The sequence below is a fragment of the Centroberyx gerrardi genome, chromosome 3 (assembly GCF_048128805.1).
Source record: "Centroberyx gerrardi isolate f3 chromosome 3, fCenGer3.hap1.cur.20231027, whole genome shotgun sequence".
Taxonomy (NCBI): Eukaryota; Metazoa; Chordata; class Actinopteri; order Beryciformes; family Berycidae; genus Centroberyx; species Centroberyx gerrardi.
In genome coordinates this window covers 26831174-26853860 of record NC_135999.1, presented here as the reverse complement: position 1 = coordinate 26853860, position 22687 = coordinate 26831174, and the positions used below count along the sequence as shown (strand labels likewise).

Sequence of the window (22687 nt, the reverse complement as noted above, 5' to 3'; positions counted from 1 at the left end):
CACTCCTACTCAAACAGTTTCCTGAACTGCAGTTTTAGGCCGACATTCCAGCGGCAGCAACAGCTTGTGCCATTAAAGCTACACTGGGCAACTTTGCACGTCAGCGGCTCCAAATGGCAGTGAGAGGTAACTGTTGGAAAGATTTGAAGTTTAAATCCAGAAATCATGTAATGTGATGTCAGTAAACTGCACACGGCACGCTCATGTTGACCAAGCGGCCGGTCTGTGATGCTTTATACCAAAGGAAACCAAAGAGATGAGAGAGGAAAAGTCCAGCTTTCTCTGGATGGAGCGCTGCTCACTGCTGTTTAGGAGACATATTGGATTTTGCTCTTGAGCTTTGATGTGTCACTTCCGGTGGGTGGAGAAGTGTCCATATACCTGACATCAGAATTTCATTTGGTCAAAAAGTGCAAATCTATGGCGTCTCAATTAGTGGAGATGGGACGCTCTTCTCTGCTGCAGCCACACTTTGCGATTTAGGCTGATAAGATGGGTAGATTTACATTTACATCAAAATCTTAACAGGCAGCAAGCCCCACAGTCAAAGGTTTGTTCCTGGCCATTATCACAGCAGGAGGGCTATGTGTGTGTGTTAAAGTCATACCTTAGTGGAGATCAGAGTGCAGAGCTGAAGGGGATTCAGTGTCTTGGTCAAAGACATTTCAGCAGGGTGGATGTTTGCTGACATGTCCAGGTGAAAGACGGTTTCTGTAACCACTAGGCCACCCTGCTGCACCAAGTGTGTGTGTGTGTGTGTGTGTGTGTGTGTGTGTGTGTCCCTGGCAATCCCCATGAAAATGTCAATATGCCCACAAAGCAGCCTATCACAAGAGGGAGACACTTGCCGTGCATCAGGATCCAGTAGGCCACAGTGAGGGATCCGTCCATTTCAGCAGCATGAAGGAGCGAGAGGGAGAGAAGTGAGAAGTGTGTGACAGCAGCAACACAAAACCCTCCCAGTTACATGCTTTAGTCAGTAGCTTCGTGTGATATGCTGCTTGTGCATTTTTTGACTGAGGTTTATGAACCTATATTGGAAAAAAAAACAAAAACAGAATATGTTTAGAGATACTGTATATTTCAAAATACATAAAATGCATTTGCACATATAGATGACATTAATTTCTGGTAGATTCTGGACAATGAAAATACATTTTCTTTCTATGTACTGTTGATGACATATAGCCTATACTGTATATGTATCTGCAAGCAATTATATTTTGGCCACTTAAAATATACTGTATTTTTCCAAATGACTTTATTTGTATATTTTTGTACTGTTTGGAACTTGTCTCTAAAACTAATCTGAAGTATAAGTGAAACCAATTTTTTTTCTTTCATTATTGGAAATATTGCCTATTTGTGTGTGAGACATGGGGACAGGAAACAGACAGAATCAAACATGGATCGCTGGGCTTTACAACCTAACCCGTCTATTTCTGTTGGACCCATCCAAACCCTCTCATTTCTTCCTCTGACCAGGAAATTAAAATACACCATCAGATGGTGATAATAACGTGACACTTTATTGATCCCGGTCAGGAAATTGTCTTTTCTCTTGCCCCCTCAGGAAGGTCAGAGGTCAGGCTGAGCGACACAGCAGCACCCTGCAGCTGGTGGGTTGCTATTCAGCGTGTTGCTCAAGGACACTTCAGCAGGGCGGACGCTCGCTGACAAGGGGGCTTGAAAGACGACCTCTTCAACCAGTAGACCAAAACAAAACGTGGGGAAAATGTGCTTTCTTCTTTTAGGGAGCGGGGGGGAGGAGGGGTGCAATCACGCATCATCACCCGCCCGCCAGAGACGGACCAGGCAAAAAATAGAAGACACACAATGTGCTCCTCTAACCCCAGATTCAGCGCTCCGTCCTCAGCCTTCTTGGCCCCCGCAAAGCAATTTAAAGCAACCGCGCTGCAAAAAATATCCCTCTTAACAAGTCATTTAGTCATTTATTTCCTTAAAACAAGTGACATATTCTATTCTGTCAATAGGTGTCAGGTAATTACACCTGTTTGCAGTATAGCTTCATTTGTTGAAACAGAAGCAGAATAGAGCAGGTCAAGAAAATGACTCTTGATACAAGAAAAGTCTGGAAACAACGTGATTTTTATTCGAAACAAGTGGAATTATTTCACCCCATTTCCCCCCACCCGTTTTAAGGAAACTACGATTTTGAGATGCAGTACTAGATTAAATGACTTGTTAAGATGGACATTTTTTGCAGCGCGCTTGTTTTTGCGTAAAGTGCTGCTGCGCACGGAGCATCTCTCTCTCTCTCTCTTTCTCTCTCTCTCTCTCTCTGTGGTTGTGTCGATTTTTTTCATCCTCTGCTTCTAACCATCATCCACCCCCTCCTCCTCTCCTCTCCTCTCCTCTCTCCACTTCTATCTCAGCTCTGCGAAGAAAAACGAGGAAACCAATAGGATTGATGTGTTACCCGACTTGATCATTTTATATTTTTTTTGCGCACATCATTTCCCCGCCTGGCAGCCTTGCAAAAAACACAAATCATTGGTTTTGATGATTTTGGATGTTTTTATATATATATATATATATTTGATGACAGAAAGGCTGTGTGTGTGTGTGCGCGCGCGTTGGCTCCGGGTCTGTGGCCGTGATATAACCGTCTAGGATCGCTTGGATACGGGAGGAACAGGCTCCGACGCTCCGGGAAGCTCCATCCATCCCTCCGCATCCTCCTCATCCCTCCGGCCGGCTCCATGACCGGTGATGCTCGGCCTCTCCGCCTGGATGCGCCCCTCTCTCCGCGGTGTGCCGTCGGTACCTCTGCCTGTATCTCCCTATAGCAGATTTCCACTGTCGCCGGAAAAAGGTCTAGGGACCACATATGGAAACTGGGGATCAGAATTTTAGGAAAAAGGAAAACTAAGCGGGCTGTCGTTTGATTTTCACCACTTCATATATATATTTTTCTCCCCCCCCTTGGCTTGATTCTTTTATTTGGAGACGGGGGTTGATCGTCCCTGGTTGGTTTCTTTTCTCTTCTCCTCCAAAGGAATGGCTGGTTTTCATGGCAGTCATGGTACCGGCTGATTATTTGGCTTTATTTATCAGTCCGTCGTTGATTTGGGGGGAGCGTTTGATTCTGCTCATTTGAATCTGTTCTTTCATTTCTTTCAGCATATCCAATCCCTTTATTTTTTGACATATCCTGGGCCCTGCCTGCCTGTCTGTCTGTCTGTCTTGTCTGTCTCCCGTCACCCTCTTCCCACAGAATATATTTGATAGCCTGATTATTCAGAAATGCATAAGATAAGACTCCATAATTCATTGAAACTGATCCATAGGGTTTCAACAAGGGAGTCAGATCTCGACCTGATTTGAGTGTCATCGTCGTTTGGAGGTCTCTGGCTTTGCCTTTTTTTGGGCCATTTTAAAGAAATCAGGCCGCCAGCTGTGTTAGTCTTAACCCCCCCCCCCTCCTCTCCTCCTCCTCCTCCTCCTCCTCCCACCACCACCACATCCCCTGCTTCTCCATCCCCATTCAATCTGGATTCACACTGCATGCATGCGTGTGCTCGTCCATGTACAGGTGTGTGTGTGTGAGCGAAAGTTTGGGTCTGTGAGTGAGCGAGCCTGCATGCGAGTGTGTGTGTGTGTGTGTGTGTTTGAGTGTGTGAGCATAAGAATGACAGAGTTGGCTGTACATGAAGGCCTATAGAGGGAAAAGCAGCCGCTACATGCAGATCACTACACCCATCTCCATCGAAGCTGTGAGGATTGTAATACACAGAATTGCTTTAGTTAGCTCAGAAAGGCAAATTCAGGCCTAAGACAACTTTAGAGCAACCAATCAAAACCCGCCATCTTCTCATTACCTCCGTCTTTTTCAGAGTTTGACGTTCAGAGGCCTTCAGTGCTCCAACTGAACAAAGTAGGCCTCGATCCCAGACCAAGTCTCTGGTGGGATCTGCTAGAAGCCTGTGTTTTTAGGTCAACATTTTTTTTTCCAGAGCAGGGCAACTTATTGCCGCTTGAGGACTAGAAACTCAAAGCCCTTGTGGTTGCGGGTTCTGTCATCCTCGCCCAAGCCCGCCGTTCGAGCCCTCCGCCGGGCCGAACAGCCGCCCCTCCGCTCCTCGACGCCCCGCAGAGCCTCCACCCTCATCTCATTTCTCACCTGCTCCGCCGCCCCGCCCCAAAACCAACCATACGATTTCCCCCGAGCTCCCCTGCCTCCCCCACCCCCCCAGCGGTCCCCCGCTACCGTCGTCCGCCCGACGCCGTCCACCCCCCGTTTTCCGAGCTGGCGTGGCGACGCAAACTCACAAATATTTACTTCCTGTACGTCAAGAGGAAAGGGGGCCCCCCTTTCGTGGAATGCGGCAACATGGGCGTGTTTGACCGCGGAGTTCAGATGCTGCTGACCACGGTGGGGGCCTTCGCCGCCTTCAGCCTCATGACCATCGCCGTGGGGACAGACTACTGGCTGTACTCGCGCGGCGTCTGCAAGATCAAGAGCACCAACGAGAACGAGACCAGCAAGAAGAACGAGGAGGTGATGACGCACTCGGGCCTCTGGAGGACCTGCTGCCTGGAAGGTAAGCCGGCGAGGAACTGGAGGAACCATATATACACACACACACACACACACATGCACTCACAGATCGATTCATACACACACACACACACACACACACACACAAACACACATACCTTTGCACACACATGCCTACACAAACACACACACGCCCACACTTGTACATCCATATGCACACATGCGTACATTCACTCTCTCACCTACACACACACACCTCTCTCTTCTCTCCTTTGCTGTCTATCTATCTATCTATCTATCTATCTATCTTTTCCACCCTTCCCTACTGAATGCGTACACACACTTCCTGGTCCTTGTCAGCATCCTGTGACATCACATCCTGATTTTTCAAGTATTACTGGTCCTTTGCTCCTCTGCAGAGAAAATATCCAAAGAGTTTAATTCCAAAATGGTTCATCTTCCATCTTAAAATTGCGGCAGCCTTCGCTTACAAACCGATCGCGAGCAAGAAACTAAAAGTGGTAGCTAAATAAATACCTTTGTTTACAAAGTGTTTAACATGATTTTATAGCTCATATTTTTGAAATGTTGACCGATGAATGAGATATTTTTTTTCATAGCTTTTTCTAATGAAGCTCTTTGCAGTCCTATGAGGTGATTTGGATAAAGCATCAACCAAATGGTGTTTTTGGTTGCTTTCCTGTTTGGGAGCGGGGTGGGGGGGGGGGGTGGGGGGGGTCATTTGGCCGGTCATGGCTGGTGTGCAGATTGGCCATTTAATTGTCCCAGCAGAGAGCGGCTTGGCTCGCCCAGCAAAGTAACACACCAGACCCACGAGATACACACCGTCCCAGTATTGGACAGTAGGTGACTCATATGGCCACTAGTCTATAAGCTATAAGCCTAAATGTTATTCTTACCATTGTACAGAGACAGAGACAGAGAGACTAAAAGACAAACACATTTGTAAAAGACATGACATCGCTATTGCCAAGACTGACTGATGAAAATACAAACTAGATGTTAAGATTTGGTTCTCCAACACACAAACACACACACGTTCGTGTTACTATACGTTGCGGACCTTCCACTGACTAAATTCGAACCCTAATCCTAACTTTAACCCTCACCACTACCTGACTAACCTTAACCTTTACCCTAAACTAAACCTAATCCTAATTCTAACCTTAACCCTAAAACCAAGTCCTAACCCTATTAATTGAATAAGAGAGGACCGGCCAAAATATCCTCACTTTGCAAAAATATCCTCACTCCAAAAGTAACTAACCCTAACCCTAAAACTCCAGCTAGTTAGGATAGCAAAACAAGTGCACACACACACACATACACACACATAGAGTACACCTACACCCTGCATAGGCATAAGACACAGATACATACATGTAACACACCTGTGTGAGCCGTCCTCATCCTGAATCTCACAACACTTTGTCCCAGATTCACCTGATTCACAGGACGAAGCCATGTGATGATGACACAGATTCAGTACACTTGTATGATTTCTCCCATTGACTTTATTGATCTTCCTTCAGCAATTGCCTCAGGAATAGCTGCTGTCTGTCTGTCGTTATGTATGTGGATGTCTGAGAGAGAGAGAGAGAGAGAGAGAGAGGGAGAGGGAGGAAGGGAGAGAGAGGGAGGGAGGAAGGGAGAGAGAGAGAGAAAGACACAGAAAGAGAATCTAACTTTGACCCAGTTGCCTAGACGACATATTTCAAGTCACAATGAAATTAAAAATTACTTTTTTCACCTTGTTAGCTAATTGTCCACATCATAACTCACACATATTTAACACTAATTAACAAAAAAAATAAAAAATCTTCCTTCAGAAAACTGTTGCCACACCAGTAGCTGTAGATAAAAATTCCAACCAATAATACCCCTCTTCGTTCCTCCCATCATATAAAACCTGCAACATCACAACTTTCAAGGAGCGTTTTTGGGTGTTCACCCCCGAAAACCCCGTTTCAGACTCAGAGAGAAAAGAAATGGTCGGTGTTAGTGTGGTGATATGTTTCTGTTGTGGTCATGAGACATTGTGTGTGGATTTGTGTTGTGTGTCTGTGGTTTGATGCGTTTTTAGCCAGGTTTGCCTAAAATAAAGTGCACCTACCACACATTTATGTAATGTGTGTGTATATGTGTGTGTGTGTGTGTGCAAAAGCCTCCTATATCTCAGTTAAGCATAAAAGGAGTAGATAGTGTAACGACACATGTTGCTCTATCAGTCCATCTTGGTGGTTTGATGCATTTGTTTGGCCAGGTTTGCTCACGATAATGTGTACCTACCTCTTATTTATGTAATGTGTGCTTGTATGTGTGTATGTGTGTGTGTGTGTGTGTGTGTGTGTGTGTGTGTGTGTTTGTGAGTGCGCTCATGCGTGTGCTGATGTCTGACATCGCTCTGTCGCGGCTCGGTGACAGAGCGGGGACGCTGTGACGCGACGCTCGCTTGTCGTGACCTCAGAGACCCTGCTTCCTCTCTCTCTTCCTCTCTTTCTTCCTCTCTTTCTTTCTCTCTTTCCACTGCCACAACATCGCAGAGCCTCGACAGCACATGACTGTCCATTCTAGGAGAAACTGAACCTTACTTTGCGGGTGATCATTTAGCTACAGTGGCAGCCATTGCAGAAGTCCCACCTCATGCGTTTATCTTTTTATCTATTCTACATTAGTACTGATTACAGTGGCAGCCATTGCAGAAGTCTCTATTCAAGCGTTTATCCTGCATCTAACCTGCATTAGTACTGCAGACAATTCTTTGCTGAACATTATACAGAAGAACCAAAGTGTGTAATGCAACATAAAGCTTTTTCAACCCGTAGCTCCTAGACCAGTCATTATAATTTCCAACAGGTGAAAAGAACAAAACTTGGCTTTTTACAAACAATTCTTCTTACAGATGGATTTGTCATTAACTCTGTATCTCTATCAGTAGGGGTTTGTGCCAATTCACTGTCGGCTCATCTTGAAATGGAAATTAAACCCACAATTCACACAACATTGTCAGATTCTCTAGTTTATTTCTTTATTTATTTATGTAATTTTATGCCCACTCTAACCTGCTTAGTCATGAAGCCTGCTCAGTTCCTGGTGTTGTTCCATCACTGATATCATGTCTTAATTTAGCATCCATGTTGGATAATTCATCACTTCAGATCCTTATAAAACTAGTACATCACGCCATGCTCTCTTCTTGCGGGCGTCCTTCCTCATGTTTTTACTAATTGACTTCATAATGTTAAACTGTCCAGCTTCACTGTGCCGCTACTTTGCAATGAGAACATCCTGAGCTCAGCTAACTTTATCTTCTTAACGTTATTAGCTAATGTAGCAGATTCAATCATTTCTGGGTCTTCATGAGTTTTTTCATGCGCGTGTAAAGAGAGACCAACAAAGTTCAGGTATATAATTTACTGATAAAAACTGTGATTTTTGCAATAATACACTTTCTCAAACTAAAGAATATTGCCAAATTTGATCTGTCCTGTGTCTCAGTCACATAGAGATAGGCATACAGGCTTTTATGTCTTCTTCTCTTGACTACTGTGACATCTTATTTACCTGCCTTAAACAACAAGCCATGGCTCAGCTCCAAACTGTTCAAATTGCTGCAGCAAGGCTTTTGACCAGGACTAGAAGACGGGAACCCAGTTACATTGGTTCCCTTTCAGTTTTAGATTTAATTCCACCATTTTATTGATAACTTTCAAGGCTTGTCAAGGCCTTACCCCTAGTTACATCTCTGACCTTTTAACCTCTTATGAGCCGGAGTGCAGCCTTACATCCTCAGGCAGGGCCAGGTCTAGGCTAAAGGAAAAAGATATAGGCGTCCAGGCTTTTGCCATCAGGTCCCCTAGGCTGTGGAACGACCTGCAGACTGGCTAATTCACTGTTATCTTTTAAATCACCCCTTAAAACCCATTGTACAAAAAGGCCTTTTCATAATTTGACTTGCATGTTTTATCTTGCATTTTGTTGTCTTTTTTCTCACTTATTTTTCTATTATGTTTATTTTTTATTGTCCAAATGTTAATACCTTTGTAACTTCTGTTTTGTGTTACATAAATAATGTAACTTATTTGTAACTTCTGTTTTCAGAAGTGCTGCATCAACTGTATAATTATACATTAATTATTATATACAAAAATTATTCATTATTATACTATATACTGAGTATGAAAGGAGTAGGAAAAATGCACCCACTGATACTCTTACACGGTTATATATCATTATTTTGTGATGTGTTGTAATTTTATGTTTTGGTGTACCCACTTTCCCTCAACCTCCCTGGTCTACTTCTACTTCAGTTAGTGATTTCCTACATTTCCCAGAATGCCTTTCGAAAACCCCCAGAGAACATGCCAGGAAGTGAGAGTGAGAGTCTCGCCCTTTATGCAAAATGCATCATGTCTTGTGGCTGCATTGCGTTCTGGTCTATTGAGGCTGCTGTCTGGGGAGAAATAGGTCTCTCTCCTCTTCTACGATGGATTTCTCCCTGTATGATTGTTGAACGTCGGTGCAAAATGGCGGCTGTAGAAAGTAGCTCTTTCTCTTTGATTCTGAGGGACTGACACCAAAACCTGACGTTTACAGTTGAGGTTTTAAATCGCTGAAAAATGTTCTACTATCAAACTCCACTGTAGCTGCGCTGGAAATATCTCAGAAAGTATGGGCTCCCCACTTGCCCCTAACTACGCTAAATTATTTATGGGTCTATCGGGAGAACTTCATTTTCTCCAGCAGAAATTGTAAATAGTAATATTTTATTTTTCAAAATTCCAGATTCATTGATGACATTTGGATGGGATTTGGATGGGCTCTAACGATGAACTGTTTCAATACAAAGACTATATCAGCCATACAGACATAGCCGACATTGCAATTTACCATGATGATATGACACGATGACAGTAAACTTCCTGGACCTGTTGATTTAGATTCATGAAAAAAGACAATTCAATATTTCAAAAAGAGACAGATAGAGACACTATTTTGCATGCTCACTTGCCATCCTACACAAATGATTAAAAACATCCCGAAATGCATTTGCAGCAATGATAATTTTAAGGTGAAGAGAGAAGAGATGGCCACACTTTCCCATTGTAAGGGGATATGAGATGGATGTTATTAGTAGAGCCATTAATGGAGTGAGCCTTATTGACAGACAGCTGCTACTGAATCCCTTTGATAATGGAGAACTACTAGGTTGCATTTGTGTCTGAATACAGTAATGTGTCCAAGGAGGTAAAGCTCCTTGGGCAAAGTAATGTGCCCAAGGAGGTATCAAGAAACACTGGAAGATCCTCAAATGTGATACAAGCCCACAGCACACAGCTTAGCTTTATCTGAACCCAGGTTTTGCTACAAGAGAGGGAAAACCTGCACTATGTTTTCTCTTCTATGTGCAGAGACACCATTAGTGACACCAATTGGCTCTCAGAAGTTTTTGGTAATTATAAATGTGGGAGATGCCCACACTGTTCTAACATCCACAATACTAAGACTAGACCAGCTCCATACAGGTGCAAAATGTAAGAATTCATCAATTGCATGTCCACCCATGTTATTTATATGCTGATATGCCCATGTGAGCTTATCTACAGCCTACTGGTCAAACTAAACGTAATTTAAAACCCTTAAAACACAGCTATTCATAATGGAAATATGGATTATGCAATTGCCAGACATTACAAATAGAGGAATCATGGATCTGCAGCCTCACTAGAAAGATTTTCTCCCAGTCCCAGAGGAGGTAATATCATCAAAAAGTTGATGAGAAGAGAAGCTGATTGGATCTTTGTATTGAACGCTGTGGAACCTCATGATCTTAATGAAACCCTTGACCTGAGTGCTTCTTTATTATAGGTATTTACCTGTTTGTTTCTAGAGGTAATCCTGCCATAGGGACAGTTGAGTCTATAATAGAGCCCCCCCACTATCCACAGTCCTTGGTTAGAACAATCTAAATGGAGAGTTTTCTGTGTACAGTCTTGTATACAAAGGCCATTTTGCTGCTCATATTATAGGCTCATGTTTCTGTATTTTATGTTATATTTGCAAGAGGAAATACTGTACGTGTACTATATTCTATTAATTGCAATACATATGTCTAGCCTGGATGATTGTAGATATTGTGCTTTGTGTCCAAATTAGAGCCTAGTATAAATGTTGTAGTTGCTCACCAACTTAGGACTCGTGTTTTTATGAAATTATTCCATCTAGAATTGATGTGTCCACTGCTATTAGGCTTTGTGAGTCTTTGTAAAAACTAAAATGGCAAAATGTTTAGATGAGAACAAAATTATAATGTTTGAACTTTTGGCTGAAAGTATTTTATATTTAGTATTTAAAGGCCTATCTATCTTTGACCTTATCACATGATATGGTCACATGGTTGATCACACCTGCACTCAATTAGTGAATATGAGCGAGCCTAAAGAAGCAGTGATGCAAAATGTGTTGTTCTTTTTGTTTTTTTACTCGCATAATTATGAATAAAAACATGTCAGTCATCTGAATAAATCGGTCATAGTGTGCGGAAAACATTTATTCCCTGTTGGCGGTACTTTGACATTGTTAACCGGTAGCTTGTTTGTGGTTTTACTGACAAAATTGACGGGTTTGTTGGAAAGTCGATGGAAAGGATGAAATATTGCCACAGGTAGAAAAATGGTGTCAGATCATGGATGTGAATTTAGCCTCCCCAGCTCACCCCATGTGATATGAGCTTCTTTTGCTATAGCTAAAAAAAATTGTCGGTTTGTGTTGTAGTGAGCTAGCACTCTAAGCTAGCTCCATGTCCTTATAGCACCAAAGACTTGAAACAGATGAGAGCAGAGAGGAATCAGAGAGAGATCCACATTGCAGCTTACTCCATGTGCTTCGTCTTCCTAGCTACTGTGGCTTTATAGCAGTGGTGCAGAGAGAGAGAGAGAGAGCGAGAGGGAGGGAGAGAGGGAGAGGGAGGGAGAGAGGTGTGGGGGAGAGAGAGGTGTGGGGGGAGAGAGAATGAGGAAAAAGAGAGGGAAAGAAAAGACAGGGGGCCTGTTCGGAACCGCATACTAACGTGCTGCCTACTAAATACTCAATGAGTATGTACTGCATACTGCCTACTAAATATGAAATTAAGTATGCCATTATCAGCAGACTGTTCACATTGAAGTATACAGCCAAGTATCCCAGAATGCATTTCGCACCAGCCGGCAGCGATAGCGGGGATTTTAAAGCAGGCTAAAAGCTGTTGTAATTTTGGCTCTACGACTGTTAATATGTCACTTTATTAAGTTTTAATATTTTTTCAGGCGAGAAAGTAACCATGTAGATTCCCAATATGTGGTCAGTTTATCCAAATAACGCCTGTTTGGAAATCTGCACCGACGTTTTCGGAGATCTGAGGAGCCGCCTATGGGAGCCGCTGGCCGGGACCAGCCGGTCATCTCAGCTGCTAGCAGCCCGACTCCTGAGCTGATCGGCCGGTCAACGTCCGTCGTCATACCGGGGAGAACACGATCCGATGAACTGGTCTGTGCGGCTCTTTGGTGATTAGACCTCTGGCTCTAATGTTTCCGTAGCATTTTGATATATGATATAATTCCTTTTGGAAGATAAATGTTGGTCTCACAGAAGAAATCTAACAATTGTAGCTGCCACATTAGTTTGAATGTAAAGTGAAGCTTCATGTTTTTACTGGACAGAACAACAGCGCTGCCTCTGGGGCTCTATATGTACAGATATCACCACATTTCAATAAATATAAATGTATTAAAATGGCCTGGTAACTGGTGAATTGACTTGCATCAATTTATATAATGATCATATTTATTTATCACTTTTCAGAGAAATGTTCTCTGGTTAGTATCTATATTATTCGTTAATGTTAATATTGATGTGAACATGTTACAAAACTTTTCTATTCTTTTGCTCATGGCAACTTACCTCTGAAAGCTTCGGATCTAAACATTGATTGAGAAACAAGAACCTCCTGAGAAAGATGATCAGCCGAATTAAAAACTGATTGTTAGTTAAACTATCAGTCAACTAGTGAGCTGATAATAGTTGATAGTGATAGTTTCAGTCAGCTCACTAGCTCCCAGTATATTAATGTGATGTGAACAGTTGAGATGAGAGAAAAAGTGAGAATCTTCTTAAATTACAATCTCTTATAGCATCAGAACACTGACAGACTCATGAATAAATTAATCTTTAAAGTGATCATTTAATCTTCATGCATCAAACATTTCTAAAAGTGAAAAAGGCCTCATTACATGATCATAGAAATTGATACATACAGTATGTTTGATCATCAATAGATATATAAACAAATAAGTAACTAATAAGCAAAATAAATAGTAATCATAAATCATTTAATAGACAAATAAATTATAAGAATAAATAGTCAATCTAAATAATTTCATAAATATCACCGACCATGGATGGGGGAAGGCATTTGAGGTTCTTGTATTTGTGTACTGGTTGGCTAGTGCCACATCCTACAGGGTTGTGTCAGAGGCCTTTGACATTCCCCGCACCACGTGTCACGACATGGTGCACCGGGTCAGCAAGGGCATCCAAGGCAGGTTTAGGAGGCTGATCCGCTTCCCCAACAGGGATGAGCTGGAGGAAATCGGGGCTGGGTTCCAGCAGCTGTCTGGTTCCCCAGCTTTCAGCAATGTGGCAGGGAGCATAGATGGGTGTTCCACTCCATCCAGTTTCAAACCGTCTGTGACCACAAGGGTCGCTTTCTGGATGTCCACGTGGGCTTCCCTGGCGGTGTGCACGATGCCAGGGTCCTCAGGTGCAGCCCCTTGTATGTGCACCAGCTGTACCCACCTCCAGGATGGTGCCTCATAGGTGACGGATCCCTGCTTGGCTCAACCCATTTGCCTGATGACCCCATTCCGTGAGCCTGTCCGGAATGCTGTTGAGGGCAGGTACAACACAAGGCTGTCCAGGGCAAGGTGTGTGGTGGAGAGGGCATTTGGGGTGCAGAAGACCAGGTGGCGCTCCATCTTTTTGACAGATAAATATTCAAATTCACCAGCCACTAAATAGTAAATCATTATATTGTGTCTCAAATCTACCAGCCACTTTCATATTTTACCAGCATTTGGCTGGTGGCTGGTGCTAATTTCCCACCCTTATGCTCATTGCAATGATCCCTTAACGACAAAACTAACTGGTCACCAGCAATATGTACAATTATACATCTCAGGAGAGCAGAACAGTAACTTATAATGAGCCATGACATGAAAATTACAACACTTAATTTTCTTACTCAAAGCCTTTCATGGCAGCATTGCGCCTGCCGGTGAACTGGTCCTCATTTTTAGCTCTCCATTTTATAAGGCGCTCGATGTCTTCATCAGTCCCTTGAAGAAAGGAACAACGATACGGCGTTATTAATCACGGTTAACGTTACCCATCACACGTCAAGTCAAGTTTATTTATATAGCCCTTTATCACAAGCATGTCTCAGAGGACTTTACAGAGAATGTGTCTAGCTAGATCTAACTAAACACACGTCCACATTTACAGCTCAGTTGTAGTTAACTATGGTGTTATTAGCCAACTCGCTAACCTCTAACGTTATGCTATATTATTAAATATTATTATTGTGAATATAAACCCCGTCATTCGAATATTATTTGACCACATACAAGCCGTATTACAGTTTGGTTACTCACATTTGTACGCGCTCTGTCGCTGGCTGGTGCCAGGACCATCTGCCTCGCAGTCCGCCATTCCGCAGTCTGAAGAGACGCAATGCATTTTGGGGCGGTTGAGTATGTCCAGTAAGCTCACGCCGCATACTCAGGAATTCTTGCTAATCTAGTATACATCCGGGCATTTCTCACGTACACAAAATTCACATACTATGCAGTTGGAACGCACTACATACTCAATTTCACGTCATATTTAGTATGAATAGTACGTTAGTATGCCGTTAGTATGCGGTTCCGAACACGGCCAGGGAGAAAGGAGAGACAGAGGTGTTGCGGAGGGAGAAAAAGAGGGAGAAAAGAAGGAAAGAAGAGAGAGAGAGAGAGAGAGAGAGAGAGAGAGAGAGAGAGAGAGCAGGCAGCCTTGGTTTGCTGTCACACCCCCTCAGGCTCCCTGTGCTATCTTTAACACACAGGCCTACGTTCTATCTAACCTATCTTGCCCCGGCTTTTAACATAATACGTCATAGTGCATGCTTTTATTTTAATGCTCAGGACAAGATGTATGTGATTTCCAGATACCAGCGGTGAGTTACTGTTTCAGTGTTGTCATCACAGTGACATGTTGGCTTTAGAATTAGACCAGAAGAAAACACACACACGACATTTACATTCAGCCTTGAGTTCTAATGCAGATTTGATTATGTGTGTGTGTGTGCTTTCATGCTTGCGTGTGTATGTGTATGTGTGTTCCTGAGTATGCATGCCAATGTATGTGTATCTGTGCGTGTGTGTGCATGCATGTAGGCTTATGTATATATATATATGTGTGTGTGTGTGTGTGTGTGTGTGAGGGTGTGCGTGCGCCTGGGTATGCATGCCAATGCACGAGGCAGTCTCGGTGCTGTCTCAGGATTGGAGTGCATTACGGCGATGACATTAATTATGCTAATAGCCATCAGCTTCGTTAGCTGTGCTGTGCTGATCGTCAACAGAACCTCTCCACACTGCCGCTACAGCGACACACTGCCTCTTTATCTAAAGCCCCAGTCAGTGATATGCCAGGATGGGGAGTAACAAATTACGTGGAATCAGATTACAAAAATAATCTGCTCACAAAACAAAATACACACCTCCTCCTTATCTAAAGCTCCAGTAAGTGATTCAGGGGATGGGGCGCACAAATTACATGTAATCTGATTACAAACGTAAAATGTTTAGAAAAAATTCTTATATAAAGTGCCAGTCAGAGATATGTGAGGATGGGGACTAGCAAATTACATGTAATCTGATTACAAAAAATGCACACTGCCTCTTTATCTGAAGCTTCATTGAGTGATATGGTGGGATGGGAAGTGATGGATTACAAGCAATCAGATTCAGTGATTCAAAAGTCATCTGATTACAAAGTGGGATCTGTAAGCGGCCGCAGTTACTGACAGAAAGACAGGGGAAAAGGGGGAAAAGACATTTTGATTGTGAAAACAAAGATAGTAAAGATGCTACAACTTGAAATAATGGTTAACAATGCTGTAGATGGTTATGCCAATACTGCTCCAATTACAGTCTGTACTTTTAAGTTGGGAAAATCAATTGTGGAACTGTATATCCTGCGGATTTTGGAGACAACAAGCTTGTTAACTTTCCTTCTAGTCTTCATGCCCTGGTGATGTTTCTTGGTCTCTTGGTTGGATAATGATCATTGGACTATATTAACAAAAATGAATTGCTCATGAGCGTGACCCTAAAGGCAGAAAAATGTGTTCTCCAATGCAACAATTATGTTCAATGGGAATAAACATCTAGTGGCAAGGCAAACGACCTTGTTTTTTTAGTTTTGGAGCATCAAGAGAAGCAGAAAACAAGCCATGGATCTTTAGATATGATGCTAATGTTACCTATGGCGGTGGTGAAATGCAGGTGCCACTTCTGGTGATGCTTCAGATCTGCATCCTGCAGTGTTGCCGTACACATTAGGAGTGTCAGATGACGCACATCATTTATCACTTCCAGTGGATTTGTGTCTTTTTCTCTGAATGGCTGTCAGGGCTCATCATGCTGTTGACCATTTCACAGCCTGGAGCCAAGCATTTGTTACTGTGCTGGAGCAATGTGAAGCCAGTTAGGATTTGATCTGACTGATCTGACTAATATCAATTAAATGAATGTCAATGAAAGTAAAAAGCAAAATGTTCGGGTTGTATTGAGTATATAGTGGTAGAGGGCAGAAGAATACTGTCACAGAGAACATGTGAATGCTTTCCTTTCCAAATGAAACATCCACCATTTGAAAAATGTGACACCTACACTGATAAAATGACTTCTGGCATGAGTTGCAACTCAGTTTTTAATATTATTGGAAGCTATTGGAAGACCTTGCCTTACCCATTTACCCAATGATCTGTTTTTCCAGATGGTGGAAACACAGATTGTTGAACATCAGAGTACAGAGCATCAAACAACACTTTTTTTCCCCCAGAAAATATATATGGCAGCTTGGAATGAACCCCATCAAGCCCATTACATTCAGATTTTAGATTTTAAACATTTGCTGACACTCTTATCCAGAGCGACGTAATGAATACAACAGTAGAAAATAAAATCTCTCATACACTGCCAACATCACAATTGTCAGGACTGCAAGTGTCCGAGCCGTAGCTCCCTAATCGAAATAATAAAAGATGTAACAAAATGTTCCCGTGTCCCTAGAATGATGCATGATTAGGTAAGAAAATACGAGCTCTCTCTTGCCTTTTGCCATTGTTCTGCCTCTGCACTGAGGCTGGCAAACAGTCAGCATCCAGCAGCGCTCTGTGGGCGTTCTGTTGTTGATACTGTAATAGAAGTGACTGGCAGGTCACAGCAGCTGCCAAACATCAGCTGTCAATGTTCTGCAACCGCCTTGCAACTTTGGAGACTCCTCTGAACGGAGCCACAACTATTCCAGCTACATCTATTGTAATTCATTTTTATCTCCCTAACTTTGCTGTTTAAGCCTTTTGTTGTTTTGGTACCATTAATAGTATTTTGTACACTGATGCTGTTTGGTTCCAGTTGCCCAATTCACGTCTGCCTTTTGTTTGTTTTTTACTTTTGGGATGAGATGTTTTTATAAGTTCCTTGATTGGCTCTTTGCCTCACCCGCACAATGTGTCTGTCTTTTTCTGTCTTTTATCATTTATATGTGCAAGTAACTTAAACCTGAAACATAGTGGGGCTCCTTTTGGTCTGGTTGTGTCATTGGTCCATCTAAAGAGTGGATGTTGTGATGTAGATAAAGATAGGAAGGCCTGGTCTATAGAAACCTCATCCATTAACCTCAGAGATGTAACTTTGGTCTCTCTCTCTCTCTCTCTCTCTCTCTCTCTCTCTCTCTCTCTCTGACTCTCTCTCTCTCTAAAGTTTCTCTTATTGCTGGTTTCAGTACAGATTAAAATTGCTCTGAAACTTCAATGCAGCCGTGAACATAAACACAACAGATAGACAGTGCAAAGTGCAACAGTGATACATTCAGTGGCAGTGACAGCCACAGAGGATATACAGTACATCACATTCACAGCAGAAGACGCCTAAATTATATTTTAAGTCTCTCTTTTCCTCTCCTTCTCTCTTTATCATGCACACCTACATGATCAAAGTATATGCATGCGTATACCGGTGATGAGTGTGCTTGTATGCAAGTGAAAACACACACACACGCGCACACACACACCCTGCAGCCCTTCCACTCCTCCGTCCAACAGCCATCCAGTCTGATCCAGTTGGATCCGCTCGGCGTGCCTGTCGTCCTGGACGGATGGCCCCGTGTCGGTGGTCCAGCTGTGGAGGTTGGCTCCGGAGATCCAGCCTGTCAGGGACCTCCATGATGGATCTTGCCCCAGGACAGCCTCTCGTTCCTGGGCACAGACCGGAGCCGCCCTGGGGGCCTCAGCCTGGACAGGTGGAGCTCAGCGGGCTCTAAACGCTGCTATTAATCTCCATCACTGCAGGGTTGAGAGGGAATGGGGTGTGTGTGACAGGAGATATGTTTCTGAGAATGAGGTGTGAGTGTGTGTTTGTACCGGCGTGCAGTTTTATTTTTCATTGCACACAACAGCATTGTGTTGCCGAAATCCTTGACTGTAAATCCAACTTTGTTCATTTGTGTTTGCCTGAATTGAAGAATTACATCGTCCTCTATGGGTTGAAAAAAATATTGTGACTCTTTGGCTCATGAAACCTTTTCAAAACCCATTGCATAATTTCCAGAACACACAACCATCAATTTAAAAATAATGTTCCTTTTCTTAAGCCCTGAGAAGTAGACATTTGGAGATATGAGGTTTCCACCTGAGAGGGAGACCATCCATTATCTATGAAGTGTAAAGGTGATGTTTAAGGCGATTCAACGTTATTCCACACTAAGTGGCTCAGGAATGGGAGAGATGGGTTATCTAAATAATAAATGGAAACATGGTACTGTTGCTGCCATAATGGATGGTGGCAGAAAATGGGCATTATACACCTTTTTGGATGTATTATGAGGTGTTACATGGTGTGGTAGGCAAGTAAGTGTGAGTGTGTGTGTGTGTGTGTGTGTGTGTGTGTGTGTGTGTGTGTGTGTGTACATGTGTGGATCCTACTACTCTCCATCCTTGTGACAACTTCCATGAGTGTGTGTGCGGTAGCTTATAAATTGTAACACACTCACTTGGATGCTTGTGTACTTACAGAATGTTTGTTTGTGTGTGTGTGTGTGTGTGTATATGTGTGTGTATTACTGTATGTGCATATGTGTGTGTGTGTGTGTGTGTGCATGCTTGTGTGTCTATGTGGCCAGTTGGATTAGTATGTGACAGACCACATAAGGATTATAGTGCAAGGTGGTGCCAGTCAAGTTAATGATCCAGGCCTAAGCTGGCTTTACCCAGTATCATGACACTGCTAAACTATACCCGCATACACACAAACACACACACACACACACACACACACACACACATATGCACATACAGTAATACACACACGTACACACCCTCACCTATGCATGAGCGCTTACCCACACACACACACACACACACACAGGAACGTACACACATAAAAACACAGGTTCTCTCTTTCTCTTTCTGATAAACATGATGCTTTAGTATTAGCTAACGGAAATGTTGTTTCTCACATCTTCCTTCCTGGAGTGACTCACACCAGGTGCAGCGTCCCACACTGTATGCATGCAACAAGGCCTGTATACCGTCTTGCTGACCCAAGTTAACTGAAGACGCTGTCAGTGACCTGTGGAAGGACAGCGCTGTCTGCATGATGCTGCCGTACTGGCCAGCCTGTTTAGTATTCCCCTTCAGCAGCACAGTGAAGGAGGGGAAACTGTGTGTGAATGTGCATGTGTTTGCATCTGTGTGTGTGCGTGTGTTTGTCCATATACCGAGTGCATGTGCTTGTGCATATGTTGGTTAGTATGTGTGTGTGTGTGTGAGTGTAGGGGGAGTATTTATATCCATCCATTTTGTCATTTCCCAACCAAGTGCTCTATTATACTTTTTCAAACGTTACATTGAACAATAACTTTTATATTTGAGAAGATGTGACCGCAACTCCGACAAAGTGATTGCGTAACCAAAAGTACAACTCCCTATGAAATATTACTAAGGTAGTTTGCTCACTAAAAACCTGCTTACATTACTAACATTTTGGTGAAAAAAAAAATCAGTTGTATTTATAAGCTCGCCAGGTGGAGAGTGCTGGAACCCAGTGATAAGATGGATCCTTTTGCCAAATTTTGTGAAAATTCGATCAGCGATGTCCGAGATATCCCTTCTGACACATTGGCAAACAATCGAATGATGTGGCGCCCCTCTTAGGCCCGATCACTATATTTTAAAAAATTTTTTCCATATCCGATCAAGGGTTTCAGAGATATCATGCATGACCAACAAACAAATAGACTAAAGTCCTCCCCCCGATTTCATTGTGGGGGACAAATATTGAGTGACGAAAATACAATCAATTACATCTAGTGCTAGGCAATAATCCAATATTATCATTTGTCAATTTCAATAGAACCATAATGTGATGAAACAATGATACTGACTTATCATGATGCACAATTGTGTGTTGTCTAAATTAATGATAAAAAGCAAATACTAATTTTCCATGAAACCAAATCTGAAACACATTAGGGAATATTATTTGAAAATGACAGAATTATTTATTATTACCATGCAGTTCAATTTTGATGAATGATTTTGCATATGTATATATCATGATATTAATTTTGTCAGCCTTAGCTATATCAGTAATGAAAATTAACAACCTTTTTGCTCCTTATTAAATGATTAATGCAGTAATTCCACCTAGTCTTTGTGGCCCCTCTCCTCCTCCTCCTCCTCCTCCTCCTCCTCCTCCTCGGTGCTGGGTATCCACGGCCACACGATGCTGCGTAACTATGGCGATGCAGGGCTCTGCTGGCAGCACAAGGCCAGCCTGTCAAACAGGCATCACGGCCTCTCAATCAAAGAGACTGTTTACGAGCGCTCACACACCACCTGGGACTGACACACACTCCGCTCCGCACCAGGGGAGGGACATCAATCACACGCACACACACACACACACACACACACACACACACATACAAAGGAATATACAGAACACATTTGCATGCAGCACCATGCACATACATAGATACAGGTATGGCAGGGACACAAGGACATACATAGTTAACACACAACAGGCATGCGTACACTTTGTGCATCCACATGCACAATGTCAGAATATAGACCTACCTACATATGAACACAGCATTTCCAACAGATTGTAATCATCAAAGACGACAATGGATAACTGCCACAACGAGCCCATAAATCCAACATACAAATGCTAGCTGACTTGTAGTCTACTGTGTTTTTAAAGAAGATGGACTCTGCATATACAGATTGTTCTCAACTCTGTCATCTTCTAAGCACAATATGCAGTACTGAGCAGTATGAGGCCAGCGCACTCCATCACATACTGTTGTCAGTTTTTTACAGTGTGCGAGGTATAAGAATCCCATAATTTACACAATTTTAGTATGTAGTTTATACATGCTACTTCTGAGTCATGTGACGTTTGTTTATAAGCTCTGGTCTGCTTGTAATTTGGCAGCGTGAACCTAAATGAACCAAATACAAAAATACAACAGAGAAAACTTTTCCACTATGATTCAGAGCAAAGAAAATGAACGGTGGGTGTGATCGCACCCTTAGAGTATAGTATCAGTATGTTTGGCCCAGACAAGACAAGTATAGTTATCCAAAATAAGGATAATAAAAAAAAAATCACAAACGTGCGTGTGTGTGTTTGTGTGTGTGTGTGTGTGTGTGTGTGTGTGTGCCCTCGTGCATATGTGTAGGTGGATATGAGAGCATTTGGCCGTGTCAGGACAGTCCGCAGCAGTAAGTGCAGGACAGACTGCAGGGAAGTAGACAAACAGACAGAAATGGAGTTGGGGCAGATTGTGCGCTTTGCTGAATAAATGGGTCTTTGGTCCGAAAGTGTTTTACAGTATAGAAATGGTACATTTAACTGTTTTACAGTGTAGTAACAGTATATTACAACTAGTGTTTGTGGTATAATAACAGTATACTGAATCCAGTGTTTTCAGCATAGTAACAGTATATCGTGTTTATTTTTTACAATACAGAAACAGTATAACAGATCAAGTGTTTTGCAGTATAATAACCATATATTAAGTTCAGTGTTTAACAGTATAGAAACGGTACATTGAGTCCACTGTTTTTCAATGTAGTAATAGTATACTTCATCCAATGTTAATAACAGTATACTAAATCCAGTATTTTACAGTATAGTAACAATATGCGTCCTATTTTTTTACAGTATAGTAACAGTATAGTAAGTCCCATATTTTACAGTATAGTAACTGCAGGGCCAGTGTTTTACAGTATAGTAACATTAAAGTCAGTCTGTTGTTTTACAGTACACTAACAGTGTAGTGTGTCTAGTATTTTAAGCTCATGTATTTTACACTATAGTAATGCTAAACTAAGTCCAGTGTTTTACAGTATAGTAACTGTATAATAACTCATGTATTTTACACTATCAATGGTACCCTAAGTCCAGTGTTTTACAGTATAGTAACAGTATAGTCAGTCTAGTGTTTTACAATATAGTAACATTATATCACGTCCAGTGTTTTATAGTATAGTAACTGTATAGTCGGTCCAGTGTTTTACAATATAGTAACACTATATCAAGTCCAGTGTTTTACAGTATAGTAACACTATAGTCGGTCCAGTGTTTTACAGTATAGTAACACTATATCACGTCCAGTGTTTTACAGTATAGTAACAGTATAGTCGGTCCAGTGTGGTGTAGCAGAGAGCTGTTGGCACCTCTACACAGTCTGTTTAACGCCTGGTGGGAGAGGTGCTGACAGGCCGACTGCTCCCTAATCCTACAGGCATCAGGAGCCAAAGGGAATGGCTGTGTG

The 22687-nt window shown here is 42.4% G+C and overlaps 1 protein-coding gene across 3 annotated transcripts in view; it reads left to right on the top strand.

The window, feature by feature from the left end:
- Positions 1 to 841: 841 nt before the first annotated feature.
- Positions 842 to 22687, top strand: part of LOC139920693 (voltage-dependent calcium channel gamma-2 subunit-like) — a 68713-nt gene continuing 46867 nt past the window's right edge. The window contains exons 1-3 of one of the 3 annotated variants that reach the window (XM_078291682.1): positions 842 to 849; positions 3079 to 3100; positions 4370 to 4565. In XM_078291682.1, coding sequence (XP_078147808.1) covers positions 4382 to 4565 — 184 coding nt within the window. In that variant the 5' untranslated portion in view covers positions 842 to 849; positions 3079 to 3100; positions 4370 to 4381. Of the gene's footprint in view, positions 850 to 3078; positions 3101 to 3916; positions 3931 to 4345; positions 4566 to 22687 lie in introns of those variants that run through there. The other 2 variants (XM_078291677.1, XM_078291670.1) reach the window with 2 other exon arrangements.